Source organism: Leiobunum rupestre, chromosome 9 (genome assembly GCF_980474605.1).
Source record: "Leiobunum rupestre chromosome 9, qqLeiRupe1.1.hap1, whole genome shotgun sequence".
In the NCBI taxonomy this organism is placed as follows: domain Eukaryota; kingdom Metazoa; phylum Arthropoda; class Arachnida; order Opiliones; family Sclerosomatidae; genus Leiobunum; species Leiobunum rupestre.
The window spans coordinates 15,142,560-15,169,775 of NC_143392.1; the positions used below are offsets into that span (position 1 = coordinate 15,142,560).

At 36.1% G+C, this 27,216-nt stretch overlaps 1 protein-coding gene across 4 annotated transcripts in view; it reads right to left on the reverse strand.

The window, feature by feature from the left end:
* LOC149926637 (uncharacterized) overlaps nucleotides 1-27,216 on the reverse strand; it is a 159,751-nt gene that overhangs the window by 38,085 nt on the left and 94,450 nt on the right. For 3 of the 4 annotated variants that reach the window (XM_090158146.1, XM_090158150.1, XM_090158151.1), the window contains exons 1-2: nucleotides 18,263-18,687; nucleotides 18,115-18,160 (exon numbers count right to left, since the gene is read on the reverse strand). The exons of the other annotated variant lie outside the window; for it this stretch is intronic. In XM_090158146.1, the coding sequence (XP_090014272.1) occupies nucleotides 18,115-18,160; nucleotides 18,263-18,319 (103 nt within the window). In that variant the 5' untranslated portion in view covers nucleotides 18,320-18,687. Of the gene's footprint in view, nucleotides 1-18,114; nucleotides 18,161-18,262; nucleotides 18,688-27,216 lie in introns of those variants that run through there. 4 annotated transcript variants of the gene reach the window in all.

A 27,216-nucleotide genomic window follows, 5' to 3' on the forward strand; every position in this document is an offset into this window, starting at 1 on the left:
GAACAGGGGGTACCGTAGTTCGTCCGCGCGTACTCGGGGTAGTATTGGTGGGAGCAAGGGAGTGTTGGATTGGAAAGGGATTGCCTTGATATGCAAATGGAGCTCGCTTCATTGAGAAGAGAACCGCGCGCGTTTAGGAAAGCGCGAATTCGTCGTCGACAAATCGATGAGCTTCCGAAGTTGGAGGCGGCTCGATTGAATTTCGGAAGAGTGTGCGGCCTGGGATGCGTGGCTCGGAGAACGGCTCGACGTTTTCTCGCCAAACAATCCGACGAGGGAACAAAGGAGGCGCGGATCTAATCGGGCACAAAATTGAGTCGAGATTGATGGCAAGTGGAGTAATGTACCATGTCGGGCTAAAAAAGGGGGTGCTTCGAGCCAGATCTTCCCTCTTCTCCGCTGCCTACACAAACAATGCCTTTATACGAGGTCCCCTTTACCGGTCCTCACCCGCATCCTTATATAGAACGACGGTGCGGAGGAAAGACGTAGACTTCTAAGTAGCTTCGTGTCTGTCTGCGCTCTCTCGTTTGCGTTGGCCGCGCCGAGATGAGCGACCAGAATTCATTCAAAGTCATTTATTATTGCTTGGTAAATAGCTTTATATCCTACTCGATCAAACTAGCCTACAAGAACGGAGATTTCTTTAAGCAGGGCCTCCGCGATTGTTGTCACCGGGTTAAATGATCCGTGCTAATTCGTTACTTTTTGTGGTTTCGATGCTTTTATATTTGGTACGCGATTAACTTTTTTCAGAGTTCATCACTTATACTAGGATTGGCCATTTTGGAGTGATGGTCATTGTGGAATCCAATTTGCATTTGAGAGAGCGCTAATGAAGCAATCTTTGCCTTATTCAACTCTAAGTAGTCGAACATCTGGATGACAAAGACGTTTTGTCCACGAGAGTTAGGCACTTTGGTTTCCCCTCAAAATACTACAATGGCCTAGAAGGTTGATGGCGTATGATGTCCATCGGGACCCGGAATAGAGAACTACCCCTTTGAAAAACTTCCTACTGCTAAAATCTGTGACCATCTGACGCTTTTGGTAAGATCAGGAACAGCTTCCGGAGTTTGACTTTTCTGTCAGAAGTGACAGTAGCTGACTCCTTATTCCGAAAAATTGCAATTCTGTTTTTTAGGGGACAACATGTTTCTTTATGACTGTTTTTATAAAGGGTAATATTTTATTGTTACGTTGTCCGCGAGTCAAGCTTTCGTTCGAGTTACCTCGAAATGGAACGGGTTTGTAAAGATTGTACAGCGTATTCATAACGTGAATACGACGTTAACCACGTTATTAGCCCCATCCATTGACTTCAATTTTGAAAGTTGACACACGGGGTAACCCTACCTTTCTTAATCCAGATTAGGCCTATCCCTTTGTCTCCTTCCGGTTTTGGTAGATGGCCCCGTAAGGAGGAGCGAACCAGGTCCGCGGTGACGCGACAGCCAAAAACACGTCGTGTCTCCTTCAAATCGGAAGGTATCCCAATAACGTACGACCTCCATTATGTATCCGCCAGTTTAGAGGCACCGTTAAGGATGTACTTCAACTGACAGTCGAGTCAAAGCCCGGAAGTAGTCGCGCCTAACCCTCACCAAAGCGTCAGTTGATCGCGGATTTTATAGGTCAGATATTTTTCAAAGGGGGAATTCTCTATTCCGGGAGTCGAAGGTGGGTGGAAATCTTGAGCGATCAACGCGCGCTATGGCGCTGCCGTATGGGAGTTTTGAGGTTCTCGCGGGGGGCCCCAACGCGCCTCGCTCTCGGGGACAAAAGGAGACGTCTTTGTCGTCGGAAATGGCCCTTCGCCCCCCCCCCTCCACCCTGGCCTCCGAGAAGAACTTCTCTAGTAGCTCGGGTCGGTCGTCAACAACTTGGTCGGGGTCTGCCACTCTGGGAATGTTAGGTCGGAATGCGAGCGGGCTCGACTCGTGAATCAAGAACTCCCCAGACCACCCGCCGGTGATCAAACGAGCCCCACCAAAGCCAGCCAAGACGAGCCATCGAGAGCTGCCGATTGCAGTCCTATCTCTCCCTTCTTCCCGCACCATCCCTGATATATACACTCCGCTTTATTTTTCTTCCTTCGCATCTTTTGGCACTTCGCGAAGATGGACCGCGACATTCCTTAGAGTGTTTTTAGCGGACACTATAGGTATCGCGTTTTGATACTTCGGAAACCGCTTCAGCGACGACACTGAGTTTCCGGGAAAGGAGGACGTTGTTGACTCAGCTTTTAATCCGAGTCGTCCCTTCGTCCAGTCCCTCGGGCGTTTATCTAATTCTAATCCCTTTTACGAGAGAGGTCACGGGAAGTTGGATTTGTTTCGGCCACCAATTTCGTCTCCGTTCGGGTTCGATCTAATCCTTCGGGTACCTACGCCGCTGATTGCCCGTAATGCTTCGAAACGCGTCCATCTGGGGGCTTAAGTCCAAGGACACGAACACTGTCTTACGAACTTGGCTCCCTACTTTTTTTTTCTCTTTCACGTATAGTGTCGCCAATGTCTAGATTGAAGCCTGTCTGTAGGTTCGGAAGGGTACCGACTGTACGCGTTATCGCCAAGCCTTAGTCGAACTCTAACGGGGCGTGTTGGTATAGGGCGCGCGTGGGTGCTCACCCATTTTCCTTCGAACGGGAGAGGGTGTAGAACGCCATCTAGGAGACATCCTCGGTAGTAGTAGTAGTAGTAGTAGTAGTAGGAGCAGCGGGGAGGATGGGTCGCGCTCGGAAGGGAATGAAAATGGATTAGAAGCCCGTCCTTCAGAGAGTAGCTCCTGATTGATTAGTAGAAGGCTAACATAAGATGCGAATACCCTCGGCTTTTTTCCTGGGCCTTTCTTCCACCCCAGCCCGTCATTCGCTAATACGAGAGTGCGGATCTGGCTGGTGGTTATTCCTCGAGAAAGAAATACTACCCTTTTCTCACCCCATTCTATATAATAAGAAGGAGGGGGGGTAGCGAATACGGCTCCATAGTTTTACTTCTATACCCCGAAAATCTCGATGATAAGACTTCGTGCCCAGATTAGGCAACCTCGTAAAAAAGCGACTTTTTTGGGGGACCCTCCAGCTTATTTTTATACCGTGAGCATTCGCTAATGCATTAGTTATTTTTTGTGGAGCCAGAAATTTCCGTAAGATGGCGCTCCAACCCCAGAAAATGGGTGATTTATCGATGAAAGCCTAATCTCTCGCTAGACAGATCTGATTATTTTTTTTTTCGTCTTTTGTTTCGGCCCTTTTTTCGGGTATTCCGTCATTATTGGACCCCCGGCTCTCGTGTAAACATTAAAGGGGGGAATTTATTACCTCATTGCTAGATTCGACGTGACCCTTGACCCCGAATAATATTGTTTCAGTGGGTCCCCTATAATGACGTACTTGTTCATTATTTTATGATGGGGGGCCCAGCTAAAGATGTCTTTAGATTGAGATTGAATTCCAGATGTTTGCCAAAAATGATCGTGTGGTTATAGTTCATTGAATTTCTCGAATTGTCACCGAGTAAAAAAGTTTGTACGTGAAGGAGGGATATTTTACTTTGGTCCTAATCTTGTTAATGAAAAAGCTTGCTATCATATGTGGAATTTAATTTTAATTAATAATAATAAAATTAATTTTGATAAATAATAATAAAATAAATTTTAATAAATAATAATAAAATAAATTTTAATAAATAATAGAAAAATAAATTTTGATAAATAATAATAAAATAAATTTTAATAAATAATAGAAAAATAAATTTTAATAAATAAAAATAATATATTTTGGAGTGTAAATGTTATAATTTAATTTTCCCTCGGGACATTAATTTAATTTAAGTAATTATATTAAACTATTTTTAAATTAGTTAATAATTATAATTAAATTAATTGAGATCAGAAATACAAATAAAATAGTGTCAGCCATCAAACGCCAAATAACTTTTTGAAAAAGAGCTTAATAATACGTTTTTTAAAGTACATTTCAGTGTGAAAAATAAAATTTTGTTTACTAAACGGAGGCTAATCCTGGTTTTTAAGCCTCGTCCGAAAAGAGTATAAGTAGAGGTCGGCGTTTGAATAAGAAATTATACGATTGTTTATATTTATCCTTAACCGAGAATTATTCAGAAATATTCGAAAAATATGATTAATTTTGCATGTTAAATCGTTGTTTATTCGTATAATTTATTCGTATAAAACAAATAATAATAATTTTAATGATTAATTGAAATTTTTGCGGTTAATTTATTTGTTCCGCCGACCTCTACGTATAAGGCAACTATCAACAATCGGCTTTAAATCGGTGAATGGTTTGATTGAGTATTCATGATAAGATTCAATGTATAAACTTATGACAATATAATTTAAAATTAATTAATTCAATGCAGGGAATAAATCTATAATATTTGATATAACACTTTTAAATATAAAAATAAATATAAAATAATTTTGATTGCTGTTGTATTTTGAAAGATTTAGTTAATACTGATGATATAAATGTACAAAAATACCTTCATATCCATTCTAAATAAAACACAATTTAATTTTTCTTCCGTACGCTTACGTAAGTTTGTATCTCCCAACTTAATTGGCGCGCAGGAATATAAAACATTGGAACTTTTTACAAGGTTTTTTGGAAATACCCCTCATACAGATATAACCAACCTTAGGTTGGTAGAAAGGAGACCATTAAAACCACGTAAAAAATAATCCAATAGCAATTAAAACTTTTTAGTGTAACTCGGGATATCGAGCCATTTTCTAAAAAACGTATCTGGCTGTAATGAAAACGCCAACGGCAGTCTATACTTGGGATTATCCCTCCACTTTTTCCATTACGAGGGTAAGACACCGTGGACGTTGCGCGTAGGGAATTGAAAGCAACGGCTAAGCAATGAGCCTGGTATCAGAACGCGGGGTGTCTCGGAGTTGCGTTAGTAGGCAAAGGACGAGCGGCTAATGACCGGAAAAGCCCTGTCAAGAAGTCGGCAGCTTCTTCCGAAAGTTAAAAGAAGCATGAAAAGCCGAGCATGCGTCAACAAACCCCGGAACGAGCCTCGGAGTCTACCTGACAGCTCGACTCGACATCGCAGTCCTTACCCCTCAACACGCTTATGACGCCACTACCACCTAACTTACGTTATCTATTACAACTAGGATCCAAAAATTGAAACGCGATACGCCGGGGACGATGGCAAGTGGACCGTAGCTAGTGTTCGTCGAGACACTCTGGATCACTCTGATATTTCCATCGCCGCGAAGCGCAGGCAAAATTCATAAATCGTCTACGAAAATAATTTCAACTTCCAGCCGGCCTCCTAAATTTATGGCTTTGGCCTATTTCGATAATTTAATTTTATATTTTTACACGGTAAATTTACATTTAATTGCACTCCATAATTTTCCATATGGAATAGCGCTGTACCGTTTACGGATGCGAAGCTTATTTTTCTTGCCATTTGTCTATAATATATTCCATCGCTTGGTCAGGAAACTAGCTTCCTCCCTCTCCGGGTGTGATATAAAAGAGCACTCGATGATTATTTAGATTTATGACGTAACCCGGTGGTCGTAGATTAAGCCACGCGGTGCGAAGGAGAACGGGACGATGATAAAATTGCGCTTTAGACGTCACCCCTTTTTTTACGACTCTGTTAATCGTTTATATCATTTAAACGTTACTGCATACGTAACGGCGTACTCGTATTTCCCGGTGTGAAATATGTCCGTATTAAATGGCTCGGGATAAGGCCGTGAAAAACTACCCGCAGTGCGGAGCTGGTCGTAATTTAACACTAGAATTATATAACTTTGGGTTCTATTATACATACAGGAGTTAGTGTATGTACGCTGTTTTTCGTGGTTGGAATTTTAGTAACGTATATAGGCCTACATTGGTTTCTAGTGGTCTTAGTAACGTATATACATTGGTTTCTGGTGGTCTTCGATTTATTAAGAATGATAAAGAAGAGTTTTCATTAGCTAATTAAATTATGTAATTAATAATATTTTAATTAATAAAACTAAATTAAAGATTTATTGATTTATGTAGATTGGTGTTTTGTAGTTAATGTTCAGGTTGATTTAAAAAAGGACCTGTGTTTATAGTAAATGTTCAGGTTGATTTAAAAAAGGACCTGTGTTTATAGTAAATGTTCAGGTTGATTTAAAACAGACCTGTGTTTATAGTAAATGTTCAGGTTGATTTAAAACAGACCTGTGTTTATAGTAAATGTTCAGGTTGATTTAAAACAGACCTGTGTTTATAGTAAATGTTCAGGTTGATTTAAAACAGACCTGTGTTTATAGTAAATGTTCAGGTTGATTTAAAAAAGGACCTGTGTTTATAGTAAATGTTCAGGTTGATTTAAAACAGACCTGTGTTTATAGTAAATGTTCTGCTTGATTTAAAACAGACCTGTGTTTATAGTAAATGTTCAGGTTGATTTAAAACAGACCTGTGTTTATAGTAAATGTTCAGGTTGATTTAAAACAGACCTGTGTTTATAGTAAATGTTCAGGTTGATTTAAAACAGACCTGTGTTTATAGTAAATGTTCAGGTTGATTTAAAACAGACCTGTGTTTATAGTAAATGTTCAGGTTGATTTAAAACAGACCTGTGTTTATAGTAAATGTTCAGGTTGATTTAAAACAGACCTGTGTTTATAGTAAATGTTCAGGTTGATTTAAAACAGACCTGTGTTTATAGTAAATGTTCAGGTTGATTTAAAACAGACCTGTGTTTATAGTAAATGTTCAGGTTGATTTAAAACAGACCTGTGTTTATAGTAAATGTTCAGGTTGATTTAAAAAAGGACCTGTGTTTATAGTAAATGTTCAGGTTGATTTAAAACAGACCTGTGTTTATAGTAAATGTTCAGGTTGATTTAAAACAGACCTGTGTTTATAGTAAATGTTCAGGTTGATTTAAAACAGACCTGTGTTTATAGTAAATGTTCAGGTTGATTTAAAACAGACCTGTGTTTATAGTAAATGTTCAGGTTGATTTAAAAAAGTACCTGTGTTTATAGTAAATGTTCAGGTTGATTTAAAACAGACCTGTGTTTATAGTAAATGTTCAGGTTGATTTAAAACAGACCTGTGTTTATAGTAAATGTTCAGGTTGATTTAAAACAGACCTGTGTTTATAGTAAATGTTCAGGTTGATATAAAACGAACGTGGTGTTTCATATTAAATATTAAGTTTCATTTAAAACAGGAAAATGTTTATAGTTAGTGTACAGTTTTGATTTAAAAAATAAACATGTTTCGAGTAAGTGTCCAATTTGATTTAAAACGGACACGTTTATACTAAATGCTCAGATATATTTAAAATGGACTTTGAATAAAATTTTGTTTCAATATGCATGGTATATAAATTAAATTTTCGTTGAGCTAATAACAAACAAAATATAGTTTATTTACATTTCATTTTCATTTTTAAATTAAAGTATAAAAATATTATGTAATTTAGTATATACTATAAATAACGATTGATAATTTATATTAAATGTTCAGTATGATTAAAACGGATAGGAAATCAATGACATATATTTTAATTATTTGTTGAGCTAATAAAGATAGAAAATATTCGACGTTTATTTTCAAAACCTTTTCTGGTTTCAATATAAAATAAAACATAAATAATAGCATAGGCTCTAATATTTAAAATAATATTTAAGCTAAACAAAGAGTAAACAATATAATCCCCGCTTGGTTTAAGGATATTTTATAACCTACTCCAAAGATTAGGTATATTTTGAGCCGTGCAAAGTATCTTTTATAGCCTCAATCCTTTCACTCCGCTAATTGCAGAAGTATAGTAGGCTTCGTGGTGGAGTAGCCTATAGGAAAAGGAAAAGGGAGGGGGTAGGGTGGGGAAAAGGCGCCGTTGGGACGTCAATTACTCCTTTAGTTTCCGTTATTTTGAAAAGAGAGCGCTTACAACGTTACGACCATTCGCTTCCCATTACGCGCCACGTAAAAAGGCGGTGTCTCTTTTACAATCGCTAGATGGCGCTGCCAAAACGGAAATTAAAAGAGCTTTAAAGGGGGAGCCCTTTTAATTAAAGGTTCCTCCGGGGAGGTGTCTTATTAATGTCTAATTGGCAGCCGAGAATCGGACTAAATTCTCACTCGTCTAACCACCAGACCTTTCTATTCTGAAGCGGAATTATATTTCATTTTCAAAGGATCAATATTAAAACTTTTATTTAAATCTTATATTTTATTTATTCCGAGTAAAATACGTCCTATATTATTAAGCGGTAGGATTTTTTGGGAAGTAAATGAGTTACAAATTAATTTAATTAAATTTTTCATTAGGAGTATAAATATTTTAATTTCGCCAAATCACTCTTAAATGTAGCTTATCATCAATAGGCCAAGTACAAAATATTTCACTTTTATAATTTTGAAAAAATACGTTAAAAATATGTTAATTTTATTTGGGAATTATATTAATAAATTGTTATATCTTTATCTTACCTCACCTACGCGCATGCGCGAGTCACCGCATAAAATATTCAGGTTAGCTTTATTTGTAAGGCTAAAGTTGAGGCGCGTTAAATATTAAGCAGCGCGTGCTTTAAAAGTATGTCCTGACTCTCTGTAGTACTACTTCTAGGCAAGTCACCGAACATTTTTTATATAAGAGTCTATTGAAGCGATCCAATAGGTTTAGAATGGAATATTTTCATGTATTAAAATATTATTTTAAAAAATAAGTTAAAAATAGATCTCTGCTTGGATTTTAAATTAATAATTAAGTGTATAACTAAAGCGATTAATCTATTATTAATGTTAAGGACGTGATATTTATGGTAGTTATAAAACGATTAGTGATTTTTAGGACATTAAGAATTAAAATATATTCGATGGTAAAATTTATAAAAAATATTATTAAATCGCGTGTACAGAGACCAAATTGGCTACGTGCGGCAATTAGTCAACAATATTACAGAAGGTACGTGCAATACACCGCAATTGTGCATAGAAACAACAGCAACGTCAATCTATTAAGTTTTGTTCGCGACTCGGCGAGACTTCATAATTGGAATCATTGATATTCTCTTTTCGTAAAACCTTACCTTCTCCAAATTAGGCTTTTTTTCCCAGCGAGCTGCCTCGCTTGTCGGAACAACGTTGGCACCACGTTTCCTCGACGAAAAAACCTTAGCGCCGCGGAGTATTAAAGTCATTTCGGGCCTCGAAAACGTTTCTGGGGAGGACGCATGACGTGAAAATTACTCCAAAGATGACCAAGGGAAGATAATTTCAGGAGGGAGTGAAAAAAACTTCTAAGTAGATTATATACGGCAAAGGCTTTTTAAAAAGTAGCTCGCTACCGTACTACAACAGTCTGGGGGGCACGCACAGTAGTCTATGTCCTATATCCAGCGCGTGGTTCTAGATGAAATAACCCCACGTAGCAAATGAAAAAAGGGGCTTGTAAATATGTGGATAGTATACCCCGTGTCGCCAAGTGATCCCCTGAAGGAAAACCACGCCCCTTTAACTTTGTACGTGTAATATTTACCCTCTTTCTCCCGGTAAGGGGGGAAGACACTGCGGTACCAACACGGGCTCTCTCTCCATGTAGGCGGAGACTATATTTCGGATATCATGAAATCAGAGGCTACAGATGCGTTAACCCCAATGCATTCTTGCTTGTAAATATATATATTTCTATTTTTGGTTCTGGTTGTTGGAGCGAGAGGTTTGTCCTTTCAAGGATTCCAGGGTTTCTCCCCCCCCCCTCCCTTCAAAGACGCAACTCTTTTCTGAAACCAACCCCAGATAAAAAAGAAAAAACTGGCCACCACCAAAAAATTCCCGATGAAAGCAGCCCTCCCCTTTCGATGGTGGTTATCAGACCAGGAAGAAGTTCTGGCCTCCATTCTATAGAGATGCTCCCGAATAGCGCGCATTCTATATACTGGCGTTGCATGTACGGGCAAAAGTTTCCTAAATATATAACTGTATCGATACGAGGCTATAGGAATTCCATTGCGTGTTCGCTTTTTTCCCACCCAACGGACTACCGCGGTCATAAGGATATTTGGCAATGACGTACGTTCCACATTTAAAAGTATTTCATGGATATATAATCTGATAAATTAAAAATTATTTTATTATGATAGTAATTTAATGATTGTCTATCTTAGATTAATGATTATTTTTATCTTTTTGGCTATATAGATTAATATATCGATAAATATTATTATGATTATTATTAATTTAATTTATTTGTGCATTTTATAGGTTTTACAAACATAAATAGGTATACTACACCTTCCCAATCCACACACGTTAAGAAGAAACTTGTGCGTGGTAGGGATATAATTAAATTACTTTAATAGTATTGGTCTTCGAAAATTATTTAAAATATTATTATTTCTTTAAATTAAACATTAATATAAAGGGTATCTTGCCATGGCGCCGAATCCCATTCGAGCGAATTCCCATTAGACCGAATTCCGCCAATGTTTTTGATGAAATTAGCCCAAAGGCGGGTTTTGTATTTTTCTAGTCGACCGACGCAATATTCACAGTTGAGCGAAAGGACAGGAAATTGTGGTGCTAGTGAGCAAATGACTTGACCACTTTAAAAATTGCCTGGTTAGGTTAGGTTAGGTTAGGTAACACTGCATGCTGTTCTGACAGATGCTGAAACGGATAAAACCGAATCCTAAACCCGGAGAGGTGCGAGTTTTTCGATCGAATGGGATTGGGTTCGGTCGAATGGGATTCGGCGCAATGGAGTAGATTCATATAAAGCATACGTTAATTATAAAAAGTAGTTATATTTTCTAGACCATAATTTAATAACCATTTTTGAATACACTAGTTAAGCTATCCCTCAATAATGTGTAAATTGTATCCAATAAAATCTAAACACGTTTTCTAGGAAATTTTACTATAACCCTAGTTGATTATTATTTTTATTATTATCATTTATTATTCATTATCCAATGGCCAATAGCAATTTCATTTCAAATGAAAATTTCTGTTTGCTATGAAAAAAATTGTTATATTACGAAGGATATATAAATATTAATTCATTCCGAATTATATTTTCTTAATAAATAGTATATAAAGGATAATTTTGAAATAAATTTAGTTTAATGAGTTGTTATTACTAATAATTAAGTTTAATAACACCCAAAATAAATAATATTATATATTTTGAAGTAGAAACGCAAAATTAACTTTTTAAATAAATTTAATTAAGTACTGACAACTTTGTGTAACGCAATAATAAAAATAATATTAAATATTACGATCCACGGTGTTCTAAAGATTTCAATTTCCACATAATTACAAAAATTTCAAAGGTAAAAATGATTTCTAGGTTGTCAAATACATCTTTGACCAGTAAAATATGGTCTTTGTAATATACCTTATGGAGAGGAAAATATGTGGCCGAGAGATAGACCCAACGGTTTAATATAAGTTCCGTATACCACTTATACATGTACCGTGGGATGTATTTTTGGTAAGGACCCGTACAAGACGGTACAACCAAATATATACGGCCATGGGTGAAGGGGAAAACCACGAACGAAGGTGGCCGAAAAATCCAATCGATATTAGAAGTTCCCGTGGCTCGAATCCCTTTCGCATTCACCCCCCGAAGAGAGCGCAAAAAATGGGGCTACCCTTAACCGGGGGCCCGCATCAACGCGCGTACTTCCACTAGAACGGGCCCTTCTCAAATTCAATGTACTGCGATAGCGAAGGTAAATGTAAAATGCATTAATTTTACGGCTAAGGAGAACGAATTTTTGGTTCGCGAAAAAAATATCGCAAAAAAAGGATGACCTCCTTTAAAGATTCGAAACTCAAATTGGCCCCTCTTACGTTTTTTGCTCGCGCCCTTCCCACCTTCGTAATAGACGTATCGCTTTCTAGTTTTACATAGATTGCGCGTATATATTCTAACCTGAACTGTACCGTAGTCCTTTCCTTAAAATGACCCGACGTTTACTCGCTAAATTGCGTTTGAGCGCGGATATGTAAAAGGGGTGTTTCCAGTTGCTGGCTCGCGCTGAAGTTTAATGGAGTGGATATTACGAAACTCGCGTGTAATTGGTTGGTAAACATTATTTCCACGAAAAGTTGGTGATGGTGGGAGTTTTAATCGTGATTATACCATTAGAAAAAAACTTGTGTTTTGGATTGTTTTTGTTTATAGAAAAAAATAGGAGTTGATTGTTTTGGGAATCTGGCGTTTTTGATTATGAGGAGGTATTATTCTGTTTACCGCAACGTATAGGAGAATATCCATAACTTAAACCTTACCTAGGGTTATAATTAGCTTTTGGTCAAATTTTATTAAAAATCTGCAGAGTCAGTTAATTATGGTAATATTTTAAATTAACATAATTTGGAGTTATAGGGATGATTTGGCAGAAATTTTAACCTTCCATTTCTTTTCTAATATTTGTTATTAATTATTAATAGTTTAATCGCTCCCGTCAATTCCCGAAATTAATTTTCCCGATTCCAAGCACTGTAGAAAGGTTGACAAAACTATCGCGTACTATAAATTACCTTTTCCGTCCATTCTCTAACTGCAAAAAAGATACCTAATTTCCGCCCATTCCCGCGGTATTTCCACGGTTACCGCGACAAGATTGATAATTCATTACCGACAATTCCCGAACTCAAAATTACCTATTCCATCCATTCTCTAACCGAAAATAAAATATCAATGTGATTTCCTCCCATTCCCGCGGTATTTCCATGGTTACCGTGCCAAAATGTAAAAAAATGATTTCTATGCAGTTCTTTAAAATGTGTAGCTGTTTTAAAGTACATTAATTATAAATCTATTGAAATACATTAATTATAAATCTATTGAAATACATTAATTATAAATCTATTGAAATACATTAATTATAAATCTATTGAAATACATTAATTATAAATCTATTGAAATACATTAATTATAAATCTATTGAAATACATTAATTATAAATCTATTGAAATACATTAATTATAAATCTATTGAAATACATTAATTATAAATCTATTGAAATATATTGATTTTATATCTATTGAAATACATTAATTATAAATCTATTGAAATACATTAATTATAAATCTATTGAAATACATTAATTATAAATCTATTGAAATACATTAATTATAAATCTATTGAAATACATTAATTATAAATCTATTGAAATACATTAATTATAAATCTATTGAAATACATTAATTATAAATCTATTGAAATATATTGATTTTATATCTATTGAAATACATTAATTATAAATCTATTGAAATACATTAATTATAAATCTATTGAAATACTTTAATTATAAATCTATTGAAATATATTAATTATAAATCTATTCACATACATTAATTATAAATCTATTGAAATACATTAATTATAAATCTATTCAAATACATTAATTATAAATCTATTGAAATACATTAATTATAAATCTATTCAAATACATTAATTATAAATCTATTGAAATACATTAATTATAAATTTATTCAAATACATTAATTATAAATCTATTGAAATACATTATTTATAAATCTATTGATAAATCTTTTTTTACCTCCTATTTCCGTCTCATAAAACTATCTCGTGTTAATAATGTATTCAAGCAAAGCTAATTTATTTCCAGTACCCAGATAGAAAACAATAACCCAGACCGCTTTATTAATTAATACTGAATGTATTTCAATTGCCTCAACTCCATAAAATTTTTCACGGAATCAAATGCTGACCATTAAAACTATGAGTTAACCCTCTCGCTTCGTGATTGAGGAAAAGGGGGTACACTGAGGTCGGAAGCAGTCGAGGGCGGATGACCCCGATTTGGGATTTTTCTCGGAGGGGCTTCTTTGGCATAAGATATTTACCATCGCGGCTCGCGACTGTCCTTTCGGGCTCTATGCGGACTGAAGTTTTGCATTGCTAAGGATTCCTTATCGATTGGCTACGGTGTCCACGTCGTCCATTCGATTGCATAATTAAACCATTTATTTTCGTAAACCATTTACTCGATAAACAAAAGGGATTATACAAATAGTGCGTGGTCCCTTCAACGATTTATTAGAATTCGATAGGTTAGTTTACGCTCGACGTTTTCAAAATAGGTCTTACATTTTACTCCTTTATTGCTTTGCCCTATTTCTTGTATTCGTTTGCTCGTCTATACGGATAACTGCTTTGCAAATACACGGGAGGTATAGAAAAACATTTACTTTCTTTTATTATAGGAAACCGATTTGGTTCGCTTCTAGTCATGTTTATTACGCCGTTGGTTGAATGGGAACTTTGAGAATTGTATAGAATTCTTTTAATAGTATAGTACGTTTCGATTTGTATTATTATTATTATTATGAGAACGTCATTGATTGAAAAAAATCACAAATATTGCAGGGAAAATAGACTGCATACAGTGAAACAAACATTTAAATGGAAGCCATTAGAGGTTCGAAATTAATGCTGTTATTTATACCAGATGGCGCCAGTTTAAGCCTTATTACAAAAAAGTTCTACACGCTAAAATAGGTTGGGGCAAATTTTACCCATTTTGGGTCAATTGTTATCCAAATTTTGGGTCAGTATTTCACCTACCAATAAATTTGGGCAAAATGAAAACAACCCAAGTTGGGTAAAAATAATCACCCAAAGTTTGGTAAATTAACAACTGCCCAAATCGTTGGGTAAAAATAAATAACCCAATTTTGGGTAAATTAACGACTGCCCAAATGGTTGGGTAAAAATAAATAACCCAAAGTTGGGTAAATTAACGACTGCCCAAATGGCTGGGTAAAAATAAATAACCCAAAGTTGGGTAGATTAAAAACTGCCCAAATGGTTGGGTAAAAATAAATAACCCAAAGTTGGGTAGATTAAAAACTGCCCAAATGGTTGGGGGAAAGGAAATAACCCAAAGTTGGGTAAATTAATGACTGCCCAAATGGTTGGGTAAAAATAAATAACCCAAAGTTGGGTAAATTAACGACTGCCCAAATGGCTGGGTAAAAATAAATAACCCAAAGTTGGGTAGATTAAAAACTGCCCAAATGGTTGGGTAAAAATAAATAACCCAAAGTTGGGTAGATTAAAAACTGCCCAAATGGTTGGGGGAAAGGAAATAACCCAAAGTTGGGTAAATTAATGACTGCCCAAATGGTTGGGTAAAAATAAATAACCCAAAGTTGGGTAAATTTAAAACTTGCCAAATGGTTGGGTAAAAATAAATAACCCAATATTATGGGCTTTGGTAAAAAACAGCGCAAAATAAAGGGTTGTGCTTTGATTTGACCCAAATAATTTACTTAATTAATGGGTCAATAGCTTAGTGCTGTTGTTAACCATCAAAGGCTTAATTTCGAATTTACTATAAGACTATTTTAAGCAATACTAGAAAAGTTAATCCAGCGCTAGAAAACGTGTAGAGAAAAAGTAAAATGTACACTTTTATAAATTTCCTCTACACGTTTTCTAGCCCTGGATTAACCTGTCTATCTACTGTAAAAACTGTAAACAAAAGAACAATACAGGAAAACTTCGGCATAAAAGACACAAAATAAAATTTTGGTTTTGCGATTTTTAGATAATTTAATTTTTTTTTAATTCTTTCTGTGTATAAAAATCGACGATAATACGTGTATGTATCATAACCTCTAAAAAGCCTTTATCCTTAAGACACTTATTTAAATATTTAAATATTCAAATATTCATTTTAAGCTTTAAAAAAGTGTAATCCCATACTGTCCAATGTGCTTTCAAAAACGTCCATATTTTTGGCGGAATACAGCCAACTGGTAAAGCAATTATACCCGAGAGTTTGCGAGTACCCTTACGATATGTCGTGGTGCGGAGCAATAAGCGTACTTTTCCACGCCTCTTCGGGTCAAAACTCCGAAGCGACGCCTAGCGTGAGTCGCCATCGTAACGAGCCAGTCAGCGAAGCTAATCTTCCAGGGGCGGGGGTAAGCGAATAATGAAAAATATGAGCTTGAATATTTATTCTTACGTTACTAATATGGTTTATTTTTTCGAAAGGTTTATATATTGTATATTTTATCGCTTGGATATCGACGGAGTTGTCGTCCAATGGGGAAATTACATATAATCAAATTTGATCTTGGGTTAGTTTTTTTCTTTATATTACCAAGTATTTCTATTCTGGGTTTATTTAATTTTGATGGAATAAAGGGGAGAGAAAAAGAATGAAACTGAATAAAATGGACAGAAAAAAGGCCGGAAATGAAAAATAAGTCAACAGAGCGTATGGGGAAGTTTCCTTTACCGCGAAGAAGCGCAGAAATTAGTTCTTGAAGATTACCAAAAGAAAAGAAAGACCGAAAAAAAGAAGATTTGAGGCTACCCGTTCTCCGCGATTCCCCGACGTCAGCCTTTCCATTTTCCGTCGCTCTTCGCGGAAGGTCACCAAAGATAGGTTACCGAATCGCGACCAACTTATAGCTTATAAAACTAACTTTTCTCCTCACAATACGACAGCTCTATTTCCATCTTTTTTTCTCTTGGCGGGGGGAGGGGGGGTTTCTGGAGCCTAGCTACTTTTTAAGTTCGGGAAAAGTAACATACGTTTTTATCTCGGGGAAATTGAAAAGTTTTTCACGTTTTTTTTCTTTTTAAATTATGTTATTATGGAGTTAAAATGGTTTTCTCTTCTTTTGGGAAACTCAATTTGATGTTATAATTCCTCTATTGTAACGGTCTTCCCTTTTAATTACACACTAATTAAATCTTCTCCACGATTTAAGATTGGATTGTCGGAAATTCTGTGTTTCGTAAATCGAATTTTAAGGCTTCTACTAAGACGTCAGTACTATTTTAAACCAATAAACTACTGGGCCAGTACCTAGATTTAGGCTTTTGGTTCCATTTGAGCAGCGCCACGGTGTCAGATATTAAAAATGTTTCAACCCAAAATCTTAAACGCCCGCCAAATTAATCAAAATATCTTTAGCTCATCATCTGAATCTGTTCCATTGCGCCGAATCCCATTCGACCGAACCCAATCCCATTCGACCGAAAAAGCCGCACTTTGGCGGATTTAGGATTCGGGTTTATCCGTTTCGGCATCTGTCAGAACAGAATGCAGTGTTACCTAACGTAACCTAACCTAACCTAACAGACTTAAAAATATATTAAAATGCTTCCATAAAAAATCAAAAGGAGTAGAAAGAAAAACTATTTTTTTTGTGGTCGCTCAATTGTGAATATTGCGTCGGTCGATTAGAAAAATACAAAACCCGCCTTTGGGCTAATTTCATCAAAATCATTGGCGGAATTCGGTCTAATGGGAAGATACCCAACATCTTTCGTATTAACCACGTGCTTTGTATTTGAGTAGAAAATATTAACGATTCTCTCGGTAGGATCGATGGAGGACGATTAAATTTGAAGAATGGGATTTTTGTTTACAATTCGTCCACTACTACTTTAACGTGAAGGTAGTAATAATAATAATATTATTAATATATTATTAATAATATTAATAATAAAAATCAGCTAAGCTAATACCCAAGGCACCACCTTAGGCCAAGTCATATAGCGACTTTTAATTAAATAAATTCATGTGGCCGCCCAACACTCACTATTACCTTTAACCTCAACAAGTTTTGTAGTTAAAGCAAGTTCTTATCCGAAATTTAGAAAAAGGGTGGTACCAAAATATCAAGTCTAACCTTTAAAAACATTGAAAACAAATATGAAAATTAAAAAAAACTTTAAGACTTCTGATAATGCATAAATCTTAAAAATTTAAATCAGTTAAAGTAACTCTATATCTGTGTTGCGGCTTAAAAGTCAGGTTATTAATTAGCCCTATAATATAATATGACAAATGTAAATGATTTACAATTTCAAATAAATTATTATAATTATTATAATACACGCAATTTCGACAATATATCAGCCAGCCATTGCAAACTAAAATAAAATTTCAACAACAACAAGGTATACCCCATCATCAAATCACCATAAATTCTTAGCATCTGCCATTTCGAACGGTAGATCACTGAAATCTCAGCCATCACCATATGGAACACGCGCGTTTCAAATAACGCCAGTAAAACAAGTAACAGTAAAAGCAATCGTAACGCACCTGCAACGGGAGAGAGTTTGCTGACGACGCACCATCTGCATTTCCACTGCGATCACGATAAACAAAGAAAAAAAAACATGTTTTCCTTTTAACCCTCCTCTTTGAAACAAAAGCAAGTCGAATAGAACAATGTAATAACGTCTCCCACCTTTCTGTAATCCCTGTATTTTAAACATCCTTCGATGATAATGCGCGGATCAGCCATTATTCCGTGTTTGACGCAAATATCCTGAAGTTTTACAGTCGAATTTTGCGCCCGCAATGACGGGACCCGCGCGTTACGCTTTCGGATAGGGTCAACGTTATACTGGGCCCCATTTTTGGAGATTCCACAAAGTCAGGGGCTGATGACGGTCGCGTTTTTCCACGGCACCTCGTGATCCACGCGAGGGAAAAGATAAATCTACCGCTACGAAATTTCCCGTGATGAAAAAAGGATCTGGGCGGGTGTAATAGAAGTTCGACGTACGCGTTATACTGTCGGGCGCGCTGGCTTCGTAGCGCCGAAACGAAGAGCTGCGCTGTCTTCGAAGCCACCCCCACGACTGCCGCTGTCGGGTGCTGGTCCCCTCTGCCAGATGGTTCCGAAGAGGGGAATCGAGACTGCAAAGGCGACGCGCCGAACGGAAGTCGGCTCTTGGTAGCGGTTCTCCTCTGGAAGGAAGCGCTCTCCAGCGGATTGCCGAGGGAACTATACATGTACGAAACGAGGCGAAAGCCGGAGACGGGGTTAGAATTTTTCGGGACTTTCCGGAAAAGAGAGTAGCGCTTTTTGGAGCGGGAATTGAATTCTAAGCGATTTTCGGCCGCGTCGGTGGTTGCAAAAATATAATATATAAAAGGGGTTTTGCCCTCAAACCCCACCCGTTCTTAGCTTATTTTATAAACGGCGTGGAAATATTAACTTTAAAAGTTTATAAGGCTTACTCCATTGTGGAGATTCGCCGCCCCGTCGTCTGAAATTCTTTCGAAACCACGCTCTTTATAAAGGGTTTAACGGCTGTTTTGAAGGTTAGATTTTTCTGGTCGTTTATTCGCTGTGTATTGTATATTTGGCGACGATATTGTAAGCCCGCTGCTAGGATTTTCTAGAATAAATTGTTGGGATTGGAATGGCCGACAAAAACATTTTTTCACGACTTTAGACCTTCTAAGATAAGAAAAAATCCAAACTTCTCAGCTCTTTACGGAATTTTTTGGAATAGATATTAAATACTTGAACATTTCATTTCATATTTTTCCATTGCTGTCAAAAAGGCAGTATAGATTCGAGGCGTGGTCTATATGAAAATTATGTTAATTAACAAACCAAAGCTAGTTTTGCGTCTATATTTATTGGTATTTAAGCATTTGGGATAACTAATTTAAATTAACTACGAATACACGATGACGCTATACAACAAATCAAAGCTAGACTGATTATGTACTTAGTTTTGCGCTTACATTTATTGGTATTTAAGCATTTGGGATTACTAATTTAAATTAACTACGAAAACACGATAATACAAAAAGTTATCGACCCCATACACCCCTTGGTAAAATATACAATCATTAATTAACTGTTCTATTCTAAACACTTGGCTTTACACTTTATACGTACAATTAAGTGGAAAGTCTTGGTATTATGTCCGTTTAATTGCATATTTCGCCCATCGCTTAAAATCCGAAACCCTAAACCAAAATACGCGTCCAAGTATCCATAACTAAATTGATTTCGTAAGCCCGCTCTGAGGCGAGTAAAGTTCACTCTCCAGCAAAAAACACTTCCATAAACAATTTAATTAAGAATGAAACGAGAGACGGGTACTGGCATTTTCAACGTCCTTCAAGAAAAAGAGTATTTTCTTCTTAACAACAACCGCAAGCTACGCATTTTTTTAACACATTCTCTTTGATAATGACGCGTCTGTGGCTTAAATAACGTGAAATGAGAGGGCAAATTAAGCTCCTTCTTGTAGAATGTACACGCTATTTAAAAATATAAAAAGCGACGACAAAATCTTTCTTTTATAACATGTTTCTGGATTTTAAAAAGCGTAAACAATGGACCACACAAAAACTACGAATGTTGATAGATGGAACCAGCGTCTGCCGCCCACTGATAAAAAGAATAGCAGACACTTTCCAGTCCACCGCTTTTTCTGGAGTTTTTGCTTTTGTTTATACCCATCCTTATTTAACCGAGGTCGTTTTTTGGTTGATCTACTAAACCTTTAGGGATTATTTGGGTTTAAATTAAAGGGGAACGGCCAAGCTTTTCCAAATATGACCTTATTTCCGTATCAAAAGATTAACAATACGTTCAATATACCACGGCCAACTTCGATTTCTCGCGCATCTCTCGCGCTACAGCGGCCATCTCATTCGTTGACGTTTCTGTGTTAACCTATGAGCAAAAGATGTGTATGACGTCAACGCCCCTAGCGGATTATTATTTTTAGTATAGTTTTTACATTGGGGACAATATAACCACCGAGCGTGGCACTCACCTCCTACACATTATAGTACAGTTTATAGGGGGAAAATCCTTGCTCGCGGAATTTCGACGAATGTGTTGGCCGTAGTAGCGCGAACAGCGCGTGATCAAAGTTGGCCGTGAATATACTAACACGTACCTTTTTTTGTCTTGAAAAAATAGCTTTTGGCCCAAAAGTTGAAACTAAAAATAACGCCAGGTGTTTGGGTTTGAATTTTCGCCGCCATCTTAGGGGCTGCCGCCAGCGCCCCTAACCCCGTATGAGCGATTTGCGAACTATCCTAACTTTTAAAATCGCGCAATTTAGACTTAAGTCTCGTATAACTGGAACGCGCCGGGCGTGCGAAACAAATTTTTTGCGTCTTCAGCAGCGCGCGCTTTTGCGTTGTTTTTCTGTCTCACTGACTTCTCACCAGGTGTCGCGGCGGACGCGCGCTTTTCAATTTCCCGAAATTTCTTTATTTTATTAAAAATTAACCACTCAATATTTTTTGATGCGGTTTTCGCCATAAATTTTAATTTTTAATGGGCTATAGGGCTATCTAACTGGTTAAAGCTTGACCGCTCCCCTTTAATATTACGCGATGTACTTTTAATAGTTTTTCATTTAGCTCATTTTAGACAATTTGTAGTGGGAGGGGAAACTGTTCTCATTACTCGGCGAATATGTAAATGCACGTTTTGTGAATATATTTCTTTTGAGCCATTCTTTTGCAAATATTTTTCGTCCGAAATTTAAAAAATAAATTTAGGCGTTTTTCGTTTCTAAGCTTCCAATTTTTGGTCGATTATTTTGACATTACGCTATTGAATCGTAAGAAAAGGGAATTTTTCTTCGGTTTGTTAAGGGCCAACTCCGCTTTTTATGCAAATTTCCTTAATGACGTGCTCGCGTGTTCAACATAAGGTGCAAAAACAGTTCACTTCGCGTATAAAAGTGTTCTAATATCATACCAGAGTCATACGTCATTGTCATACTCTCTTTTTCAGTAGTACATTCAACGTCTAAATTTAGTTAACCTTTGACCGAACGAAACCCGAAAAGGTTTAGGGAAATAGTCTTAATATATTGAGTCAATGTATAATCTTTAAACGGTTCTGGTAGATGAATTAGATCGCTGGCCAACTGGTATAACAGGGATTGTAATTGTCCATAATCTTCGATATTGGCTTTCCATTATCTAATCACCGCGTCTTGATTTGACAACGGCGAATATTATACGCTGCTCAACTAATTATTAGTTCAATCACTGCTTTCAATGAGGGCAAATAAATGGACCCAAATTTGCGGCAACTATAGAATTAATTCGGATAATTATCTATATAAGGTACAGAGATGATGCCTTTTCAGGCAAAAAAATTAATCTTTTTAGCTGTATACAGTAAAATTTAAAAAGAAATGTTTTTTTTATTGAATTTTTGGTTTGAAATGTACCCAGAAATTAATATAATATTTTCAAAAATATATTATACTAAGAAAACTATATGACCAAATGTTAACTAAAAACTTTGTTTGAATTTTGGGGTTGATATTTAGCCAGATACTAAAATTTAATTTAAAAAATTATATTTTACTAAGAAAACTCTATTATCAAATGTTAATTAAATACTTTGTTTGAAATTTTGGTTTGAAATTTACCCAGAAATTAAAATAACATTTTCAAAAAATATATTATCCTAAGAAAACTATATGACCAACTGTTGACTACTTTGTTTGAATTTTGGGGTTGATATTTAGCCAGATACTAAAATTTAATTTAAAAAAATTATATTTTACTAAGAAAACTCTATTATCAAATGTTAATTAAATACTTTGTTTGAAATTTTGGTTTGAAATTTACCGAGAAAATAAAATTACATTTTCTAAAACTATCATGATCATATGTTAATTAAATACTTTTGAGGTTACATCAGTAATCTTAACCTCTTCAAAACGATCATATTGATTTAATTTGAAAGCCTATGTTTAATGTTTTATCAATAATAGAAACCGTACCTATATTGATTTAAAAAATAATTCTTAAACCCGAAAATAGTAAAATATTTAAAAGATTAATGTCAAATTTTATTATTTATAGTAAAACACTGGATACTTATAAAGTAATCTACGGGAGATACCTATAGCCACTATTAGACTCCGTAATAATAATAATAATAACGAAAAAACGTCAATAATGGGGAAAACGTTACATGGGTGACTGTTGGCTGGGAAGGGGAATTTCGCTGGCAAGTAGCAATATAGAATCTCTCTAGCGAATATAATTCCGAAGGCGCCAGTGGGGCTGTCTTGATCAATAATTATAGCGGCCTATGACGAATAGCGGCTCTCACGGTAAATAGTATACTCGCGTATACAGGCTACCTAAACGGAATACCTAAGTAATATTCCATATCGTGGCTCCACTTCGCCAAGTCTGCGTGCTGAGTTTTCATTTCACGTGGAACATAAGGGCCTTTAATCCTATCAAGAACTCGTCGCTCGGCTCCTTTCCGTTTCTGGCTACTCCCAACCTTCTCCTCTCCACCTTCCCACTCGCTTTGAAGCTCGAGCGTAAAGGAAGGTACCCACGACCAAGTTGAAAATTCGCTCCGAACGTCTGTAGATTTTTTTTCAGGCGGCGGTGTTTTTTACGACCCTTAGTGAAAAGGATTTCGTGCTAAGATACTCCCTCGCCGTCGCCGCTCTGGATTTTCATTATACACGAACGACTTATTATTTCGACCAAACTATATATTAACACTAGATGGCGTGAAGAAGAAAGAAGTTATAAATTATCGGCGTTTTTTCGTCAACTTGTTGTTTTAACGCGTCGCCAATTCGTCAACGTATTCAACCAAGAATTGATTTGGCTTAACAGAGAATATGAAACCGTTATTATAGCCGCACTGTTGTCATAATTCCTGGGTTATATTCCACGCCTGATATCGTACACCCTACCTTACCAGTAGAAAATATTTCAACAGAAAAAAGCAGGGGCGTGGTTTATCTTCGCGGAATCATAAGATGATTAGGTTGCTTTGTGGAGGCGCTGATTTTTGCCATGGTGGTAACAATAACGAGGTTTTATGAATTTCTTACGGAATACTCATGAGATATATGTAATTAATAAAGATTAACTAAAATCAATAAAAACAATACATAATTTATTAACAACTTAAATACATTAAAAGTTGGACACAACCTATCGAGTCTTACTAGGCTCTTTGTCAAGATTAACAATTTTTCGTCGAGAATGTCTATTTATTAATAATATACATGTGGTATAATGACGTCATGTTTCTTCACGGTAACATGGGGTGGTGGAGTGGTTAGCACTTTCACCTCGCAGCAAGAGTGGCCGGATTCGATCCCAGCCTATGGCACTGGTTGAAAACTCGGAACAACTCCTTCCGCGTTCAGTTTGCAAGTTCTCTCCCCACTGGTTTAAGGGGTTTTCCCCGAGTTCTTCGGTTTCCCCTTCCATAAAAACATGTTTAGGTTAACGAACTTAACGGTAATAGTAAGTGTAAGGATCTTTTGGCTCGCGTGGCGTGAAGGGCTTTCCACCACCCTCATACGCATTGTAACCCGGCCACCTGAATTAAAGGTTTTAATAGTCGCAGGATGACTTAGACCTAAGGTGGTGCCTTTGGTATTAGCCTAGCCTAGTTTCATATTATCTCTTCACCTGTATACAGGGTGTGTTCATTTGATCGGCCCAGGCATTTTTCCCAAAACGTATACCTTCTAGAAATGTGAAATTTTCAGTATGTACCCTCTCAGGGGAGATCGTTGTTATTTGTGAATTTCAGAAAAATCGTGAAATTTTTCACTGTTTTAGAATTTGTAGTTTTTGAACGCTAGGTGGTAGACGAAAAGTTTCCAAGAGTAAGTTGTAGAGCATACTCGAAAACCTTTATTGGAGTTGGTATGGTCAAAATCGTACATTTTGTCACTGAAATAATAGTTCATGAAAAATAACAAGTTGGTACTACCTAAATGTTTTTACGTATCATGTTATTGTAATGATTGTCTGTGAAAAATGAACATGTTTTGAGCGAAATCATTGTTTTACCTTTACAGATTAAGTGTTAGAACAAGTGCAATTTTATAAGAAATTACAGTATGACCCCGCACACGTTCTCTAGGCACAAAATGTTGGTGTTTTTTTTATTAAACAAGAAAAAGTAGGTTTTAGGGTCTACAAAATGTCTAATTTATGCCAACTGAATTTCCGAAACTTTTTTTTGGAGAAAAATGCCTGGGCCTACACCCTGTATATTCCTAATGTAACGTATGGCTGTTTCAAGGTTGTATGTGTTTTAGCGTCGTGACTAAAATGTCATCAATGTCTCAGTCATCTTTAGATGAAATATAGCTCAGTTGCGTAGTTCTTACGTATATGCGTTTTATCATTGACGTATACTTATATAAACGCTTTGTTAGAAACTTACTATTTTTTACGACGTCGCGCTCGTAGAATTAATTTCTCTGAATAAAGAATGAAGCAGGTGCGGTTTTTACGCGCCAGTCAATTGTTCGCCTCATTTTCTAGGGTTTATTCGAATGCCGTCATGAATATTTAAATACCAGCTTTGCTTTGGCGACATTTTTATATCTTTGTAGTCGTAAATGGCTTCACCGAAATAGGTGTAAAATCGTATAGAAATCACTTGAATTAACATCGAAAATTTCTGAAATTTCCATAAATTTAAAGGATTAATATTGAAAATCACTGGTATAGTCACAGAATTCAGGAATACCAAATTTAGAAATCGCTTGAATTAACATCGAAAATTTCTGAAATTTCCATAAATTTAAAGGATTAATATTGAAAATCACTGGTATAGTCACAGAATTCAGGAATACCAAATTTAGAAATCGCTTGAATTAACATCGAAAATTTCTGAAATTTCCATAAATTTATAGAACTAATATTGAAAATCACTTGTATAGTCACAGAAATCAGGAATACAAAATTTAGAAATTGCTTGAATTAACATCGAAAATTTCTGAAATTTCTATAAATTTATAGAGTTAATATTGAAAATCACTTGTATAGTCACAGAAATCAGGAATACAAAATTTAGAAATTGCTTGAATTAACATCGAAAATTTCTGAAATTTCTATAAATTTATAGAGTTAATATTGAAAATCACTGGTAATCACAGAAATCAGGTATACAAAATTTAGAAATCGCTTGAATTAACATCGAAACTGTCTGAAATTTCCCTAAATTTATAGAATTAATATTGAAAATCACTGGAAATCATAAAAATGAGTTCTAAATTTAAAAATTGCTTGAATCAACATAAAATGTCAGAGGAACGAACATCGAAAATTTCATAAATTTCCATAAATTCATAGAGTAAATATTGAAAAGTACCGCGTTTAGGTTTTAAATAAATATATTATAGTTTCCCCAAACGTTGTTGGTCTTTGCGGCGTTGCTTACCGAAATATAGTTACCAGGAGTACAAAATGTTCCTAGTGAGTACTTATAAGGATAACGTAAACATTGCTGTAAGACTGGGTTCGATGTCAAAAAACTTTAAATTCGATTTTACAGGGTGTTTCAAAAGGTTATGCAAAAAATTTAAGGAGTTTAAGTTTAATTTTTTAAGCTGAATACCTCGATTTGTTTGCAAAGTCCTTTTTTACCTATCACACGAACCCAAACCTTAATGTTCCCATTTCCCTGCTACTTGGTTTTGCGCTTGTTGCAGCCTACTTACAGGGGCTAATAGCCCACACTTTGAAACTCTCTCGCGCTCTTTTAACTCATCGTAGGAAAATGGGGGAAAACAGGCATACTTCTCTACTCACCCCCTACAACTCCTTAAAATGTTTGCATAACCTTTAGAAAAACACCCTGTATATCATTCATTACAGTTTAAAATTTGATCTAAAATTGACCTACTGCCGTCTGTATAAGTGTTGCAACCGTCGAGCACCAATGCTCAGGGAGAAGCAAGCCACCAGTAGTAAGAAGCGCGGGTATAACTTTTAACTCGTTGAGACAGTCCACTTCAGAAGTCATTCCACTCGAGTCACGTACGGAAAAGAAACACAATGCGTTTTGATAGCTTCCGTATTCCCGTTGTACTAGTCAAATCTTGTTGTCCGTCTCTCAATCTCTCTCTGGGTGGATATTACGCACTTCCGTTTTCGCTCTTTTTACGTTATTGCAATTCTTTTCTCTTCCTCGAGAAAGATATCTTCCATCACGTGATTCACGTCACGGCGGATGATACAGCATCATCGGCCACTAGAAATCGGAGTCGCGTGACTATTTTATGAGTATCCTCCCATCCCAATAAATTCGCTCTCTTTTTTCGCGGTATTTCTCTGAGTGGATACGGCTATCCGTGCAACCACATTTGATCAAATTTAGCTGTAAAGGCTTCCGAATACAATGGCAACTTTGAAAATTCTTTTATGATTTATACCTTTCGAAGCTTCTTGGTAGACGAGTAGTTGCTATAGGACCGTAAGATTCTTGGAATGACCAAAGAGTGATATCCTACGCCCGCTAAATCTTCGCGTGGAAATTGAAAATACTAATAACAATTTTTTTTATTTATCCTACGACTACGACTGAAAAGTTAGTCCTATAACATCTAAAATTAATATAGAGGTGGGAAT